The 6,101-nt window shown below is 52.0% G+C and overlaps 2 protein-coding genes across 2 annotated transcripts in view; one reads left to right on the forward strand and one right to left on the reverse strand.

Annotated features, from left to right (window-relative positions):
• The first annotated feature begins 600 nt into the window (after positions 1–600).
• On the forward strand, positions 601–3,101 carry LOC108803348. The gene is made up of 8 exons (XM_018575196.1): positions 601–1,038; positions 1,117–1,284; positions 1,474–1,520; positions 1,711–1,756; positions 2,136–2,241; positions 2,559–2,665; positions 2,743–2,786; positions 2,985–3,101. Exons 1-8 carry the CDS (start codon positions 997–999, stop codon positions 3,079–3,081), a joined length of 657 nt encoding a protein of 218 aa, XP_018430698.1. The 5' UTR covers positions 601–996; the 3' UTR covers positions 3,082–3,101.
• CYHR1 (cysteine and histidine rich 1) overlaps positions 2,915–6,101 on the reverse strand; it is a 9,025-nt gene continuing 5,838 nt past the window's right edge. The window contains exons 2-3 of the mRNA XM_018575194.1: positions 5,214–5,425; positions 2,915–3,463 (exon numbers count right to left, since the gene is read on the reverse strand). Coding sequence (XP_018430696.1) covers positions 3,072–3,463; positions 5,214–5,425 — 604 coding nt within the window. The 3' untranslated portion in view covers positions 2,915–3,071. The remainder of the gene's footprint in view (positions 3,464–5,213; positions 5,426–6,101) is intronic.

Below are 6,101 nucleotides of genomic sequence, written 5' to 3' on the forward strand. Positions count from 1 at the left end.
AGGTGCGTGGTGGGTGGGGGGGGGGATTTCCCTGCTCTGTCACCTGATAGAAGCCGATCTGAATGGAGAAAAAGCTGTCAGCTTCAGGCTTGAAGCTGACAGCTTTTTCTCCATACTAGATGAGGCTCCGCCCCCCTGACCGCACGTCCCTGGTACGATTGACGAGGGGCAAATGGCGCAGGATTTACCATCAGGAACCTCCACTCACACTCAATGCTGCGCATCGGCCCTGCGATGGACCTCTGGCTGCACACCCCTTACCGCCGGCAACAAAAAGCGAGGGTCGGCCGGTGTTCTGCCCGCTTTCCGTGGCTTTGCTGCTTTGAAATATCTTTTCCAGCGTGCTGGGATTAGCGGTATGCTACACGGGGGGAGGGGGTCTGACACTCAGGCCTGAGATGCCACCAGTACCCAGAGCCGTCTACACATGAAGGATTGATGCTTAGGAGGATCCTTCCATTCCCGTATGAGCATTCCGCACAGAGGAGGCCCCGGCAGTCGTGGAATGATCTCCGACAAGAGACTATCGAGCTCCACTACGATCACACATGAACTGAAACCGTAACAGTAAATGGGGGAGGGGGGCGGGGGGTAGGTTATCATAAAGATCAAGTAAAATATTTTTAGCTACATTATAGAGAGACAAAGGGTTAGGGTCCTGCAAAGGTATCTTCAGTTCCTAAGTAGGCTACTCCCAACTACATAAAAATAATCTTAAAAATTAACAAAAAAATCGGATAAAATCCCGAAGGAGGAGGACAGTGAAGAGAAACAAAAAAATCAAAAACGGGTTGGACACCCAGAAAACAGGACGACAGGCTGAAATGAGGCCTAGTAGTAAATGTCCATGTGTCCATGGTGTATACCCAAGGCTGAAAGTGGAGTTCCTCTCTAGTGTATACATGCAAACTACAAAACTAAAAGCAAACTAATTAAAACAAACAGCTAGAATCGTGCACAACTCTTCCCCCTCCTCTGCCAAGGGAAACGGCAGCCATGTCTACCGGAGGAGGAAGAGTTGGGCTCTCCACCCTCCTCTGCCAAGGGGAACGGCAGCCATGTCTACCGGAGGATGAAGAGTTGGGCTCTCCACCCTCCTCTGCCAAGGGAAACGGCAGCCATGTCTACTGGAGGAGGAAGAGTTGGGCTCTCCACCCTCCTCTGCCAAGGGGAACGGCAGCCATGTCTACTGGAGGAGGAAGAGTTGGGCTCTCCACCCTCCTCTGCCAAGGGGAACGCAGCCATGTCTACCGGAGGAGGAAGAGTTGGGCTCTCCACCCTCCTCTGCCAAGGGAAAGGCAGCCATGTCTACTGGAGGAAGAGTTGGGGTTTCCATCCTACTCTGGAGAGGCAGCCATGTCTACTGGAGCAGGAAGAGTTGGGCTCTCCACCCTCCTCTGCCAAGGGAGAGGCAGCCATGTCTACTGGAGCAGGAAGAGTTGGGCTCTCCATCCTACTCTGCCAAGGGAGAGGCAGCCATGTCTACTGGAGGAGGAAGAGTTGGGCTCTCCACCCTCCTCTGCCCAGGGAAAGGCAGCCATGTCTACTGGAGGAAGAGTTGGGGTTTCCATCCTACTCTGGAGAGGCAGCCATGTCTACTGGAGCAGGAAGAGTTGGGCTCTCCACCCTCCTCTGCCAAGGGAGAGGCAGCCATGTCTACTGGAGGAGGAAGAGTTGGGCTCTCCCCCCTCCTCTGCCAAAGGGAACGGCAGCCATGTCTACTGGAGGAGGAAGAGTTGGGCTCTCCACCCTCCTCTGCCAAGGGAAAGGCAGCCATGTCTACCGGAGGAGGAAGAGTTGGGTTTTCCATCCTACTCTGCCAAGGGAACGGCAGCCATGTCTACCGGAGGAGAAAGAGTTGGGTTTTCCATCCTACTCTGCCAAGGGAGAGGCAGCCATGTCTACCGGAGGAGGAAGAGTTGGGCTCTCCATCCTACTCTGCCAAGGGAAAGGCAGCCATGTCTACTGGAGAAAGAGTTGGGCTCTCCATCCTACTCTGCCAAGGGAGAGGCAGCCATGTCTACTGGAGCAGGAAGAGTTGGGCTCTCCATCCTCCTCTGCCAAGGGGAACGGCAGCCATGTCTACTGGAGGAGGAAGAGTTGGGCTCTCCATCCTACTCTGCCAAGGGAAAGGCAGCCATGTCTACTGGAGGAGGAAGAGTTGGGCTCTCCATCCTCCTCTGCCAAGGGAAAGGCAGCCATGTCTACTGGAGGAGGAAGAGTTGGCCTCTCCACCCTCCTCTGCCAAGGGAACGGCAGCCATGTCTACCGGAGGAGAAAGAGTTGGGTTTTCCATCCTACTCTGCCAAGGGAAAGGCAGCCATGTCTACCGGAGAAGGAAGAGTTGGGTTTTCCACCCTCCTCTGCCAAGGGAAAGGCAGCCATGCCTACTGGAGAAGGAAGAGTTGGGCTATCCATCCTCCTCTGCCAAGGGAAAGGCAGCCATGTCTACTGGAGGAAGAGTTGGGGTTTCCACCCTACTCTGCCCAGGGAAAGGCAGCCATGTCTACCAGAGAAGGAAGAGTTGGGTTTTCCACCCTCCTCTGCCAAGGGAGAGGCAGCCATGTCTACTGGAGGAGGAAGAGTTGGGCTCTCCACCCTCCTCTGCAAAGGGAAAGGCAGCCATGTCTACTGGAGGAGGAAGAGTTGGGCTCTCCACCCTCCTCTACCAAAAGGAAAGGCAGCCATGTCTACCGGAGGAGGAAGAGTTGAGCTCTCCACCGTCCTCTACCAAAGGAAAGGCAGCCATGTCTACTGGAGGAGGAAGAGTTGGGCTCTCCACCCTCCTCTGCAAAGGGAAAGGCAGCCATGTCTACTGGAGGAGGAAGAGTTGGGCTCTCCCCCCTCCTCTGCAAAGGGAAAGGCAGCCATGTCTACCGGAGGAGGAAGAGTTGGCCTCTCCATCCTCCTCTGCCAAGGGAAAGGCAGCCATGTCTACTGGAGCAGGAAGAGTTGGGCTCTCCACCCTCCTCTACCAAGGGAAAGGCCGCCATGTCTACTGGAGGAGGAAGAGTTGGGGCTGGGGTCAGGGAGCTAGATGAGGTAAGTATGGTTCTGCAGGTGGCCACTCTTCACTTTTGAATCTGGAATATAAAGAGTCGCAGATTGATGTTCTTTGCAGCCAGAAGTTTGTTACATTCCACGGAGTCTATGATGGGCAGCGGTATATACTCAGTCTCGTTATTCTCGTTGGTGAAGACAAAGTGGTAGATGACTGGGTGGATTTTGACATCATCATAGGGGCCTTTAAGCAGCAGGAAGGAGCATTCCACGGGAGAATTGACCTTGCTCTTTAGGATGAGCTGGAAGGAGAGGGTGCGCTTGCAAGACAAGTTGGGGTTACGTTCGGAGTCGTTGACGCGGGCCTTCAGAACCCAGGTCTGGTTGAGAACCGTGAAGCGCGGGGTCTCGTAGTACAGGCGGGTAATGAAGTCATCTGTTCTGTAGGGTCGAAACTGGACTTCTGCAAGAAGGGGAGGAAGGGGGAGAAAAAAGAAAGAAAGAAAGATTATTGGGTGAAGATGTCGCTTCACATTACCCCAACTACACCACATTACCTGTTACCGTTGACTGGTCAGTGGCCGCTTCTGCACTGGTTTGCCTCATAAAAGGGATCTTTTATATCTTTTAAATCTCTTAAAAAGGGGAAAGGGAGATAAAGGTTTGCCCAACACAAGCAGTGAATTGCGTGTCAAACAGAAGACGGATCTGGTCCCATACAGACAAGGCTTACGTGACCATTAAGGACTAAAAACTTATTCTATGTGCTTTGTCAGACTCTACGACATCGATACTCGGAATCATGTCTGCCGGAAGGTTCTTCAAAGTTCCGCGAGTTATTGTCTTTGCTGGAATACACAGAATGGAGCGCGACTGATCATTTTCTACAAGCCTAACGCTACGGCTACGAGCAGCAGAGGAGCAACGTACCAAAACTTCACTTTTATTACAGAAAATCTACACTTCAGGAGCAGGAAACAAGATCAGGAGCAGGAACAAGATCAGGAGCAGGAACATATCAGGAGCAGGAACATGATCAGGAGCAGGAACATGATCAGGAGCAGGAACATGATCAGGAGCAGGAACATGATCAGGAGCAGGAACAAGATCAAGAGCAGGAACATGATCAGGAGCAGGAACAAGATCAGGAGCAGGAACAAGATCAGGAGCAGGAACAAGATCAGGAGCAGGAACAAGATCAGGAGCAGGAACAAGATCAGGAGCAGGAACAAGATCAGGAGCAGGAACAAGATCAGGAGCAGGAACAAGATCAGGAGCAGGAACAAGATCAGGAGCAGGAACAAGATCAGGAGCAGGAACAAGATCAGGAGCAGGAACAAGGTAAGGAGCAGGAACATGATCAGGAGCAGGAACAAGATCAGGAGCAGGAACAAGATCAGGAGCAGGAACAAGAACTTACTCTCGCGGATTGCAATATTTTTTTAAGAACACACAGAGAAGAATTTCCATTTCACAGAATAAAGTTTATTCCAAAGAAGCAAAAAAAGGTTCACGATTTATACAATGACCCGAACGCTCCCCCAGATCGAGAGAACACATTGCCCAATACAAGAAACATCTCAAATCATGAGGAATCTTTTACAACATGGCTGAAGAAACGTTTATTTTAAACAGGAAGAGATCAATGCGCTTCCGCTACATACAAAACTCTCACCTCCTTTTATACGACTATTAAAATAACAAAAGTCCACCCTGATGGAGGAGAAGGCAACATTAAAAACGTTATTTACAAAAGAGAAAAAAAAATAATAACACGGTGACAACACAAAAAAATTTTATCAACGTCAAAAGAAAGACATAGACCGACACGCGGCGCGCCTCCCGCTAGGATGACCAGGGAGCGCGCATGGAGTTACGTGCCATCAAGGAGACCGGTCAGTTCATAAAGATCGGCAGCTAATTCTCAGCGACAGCTGCCCCTCTTCATGTCCTTGGTGACACTTACCCTATAGCGACACATGATTGGATGAGGGGGGTGGGGGGGGGGTGGACAACCCACATGGTAAACCCCCTGCTCTTCAGATCTCTCAGCTGCAGAATGACAACTACATCCTTATCGACACCTAAAAAGCAAAAGAGTGACACGCACAAAACACGCACAGCTGTGTATCATCTCTCCGCCAACGGCCCCCCTCCCCCGCAGACACTAGCGGCTCGTAACGGGCCAATAAGAGACCGGGTCTGGCCCTTACCTGTGTAACCGATCTTCTCGAAGCTCAGCAGGCCGAAGATGCTGTTGTACAATTGCATCTCCTTCTTGTGGCTTTGGTCCATCTCGTCCAGGATCTCCATCAGCTCGTTGCCGGTCTTGGAGGGGTGGCAGCACTCGGACTCGTGCACCGTCAGCTCATGGAAGGGACCCTGCCAGGGACAGCCAATCCTCTTGTATTTACACTGCGTTACCCTGCGGAGAAGAAAACGGACGGCCGAGAAAGTTGGTGATTAACTAATTATCAGGTCACCCCTTTAAAGGAGAACTATGAGGGGGAGGGGCTTATCACTCCTCCTCATAGTTCTAGCCGACCTGTGACAATGAGACTGTCGCAGGTCGGCTCAGTAGATCTGGAGGTGAGGGAACACATACCGGCGCTCGCTCACCTCTCGATCCTGTCACGGCTCTCTGCCATGACAGGGGGAGGGGCTGGATTCCCCCCTCCCCGCTCCGATCCTCCAGCGCTGACTGGCGGAACGGACGGGGAAGGGGGCGGGTACAGCTGGCTCTGCCTCTAGATAGGCAGAGCCAGCTTTCACTCACGAAGCTGGGCGGATCCAGACATAATTGTCGGGATCCGCTTCAGCTGCGGCGTCTCAGTATACCGCGAGCTGTAGCTCCCTATATACTGAGCCTAGGGTGACGGGAGGACGCTAGTTTGTGTCCCCGAGGAGGACTGTGGGGGGAAAAGCCCTGACCTCAGAGTTCTCCTTTAATGATCCTAATAAAAGGTCCAGGGCTTGAAAAAATGTTAGGGTGTCTCATCAGTCAGTCAAAAATGTCACCAGACCGGACTATCGGCCTTGCAATTTATGGTAACATTTTTTGGGGACAGATAAAGCTTTGTTTTGGAGGTATATAATCACCC

This window comes from Nanorana parkeri, unplaced genomic scaffold, assembly GCF_000935625.1.
Source record: "Nanorana parkeri isolate BGI_ZX_2015 unplaced genomic scaffold, ASM93562v1 scaffold3621, whole genome shotgun sequence".
In the NCBI taxonomy this organism is placed as follows: Eukaryota; Metazoa; Chordata; class Amphibia; order Anura; family Dicroglossidae; genus Nanorana; species Nanorana parkeri.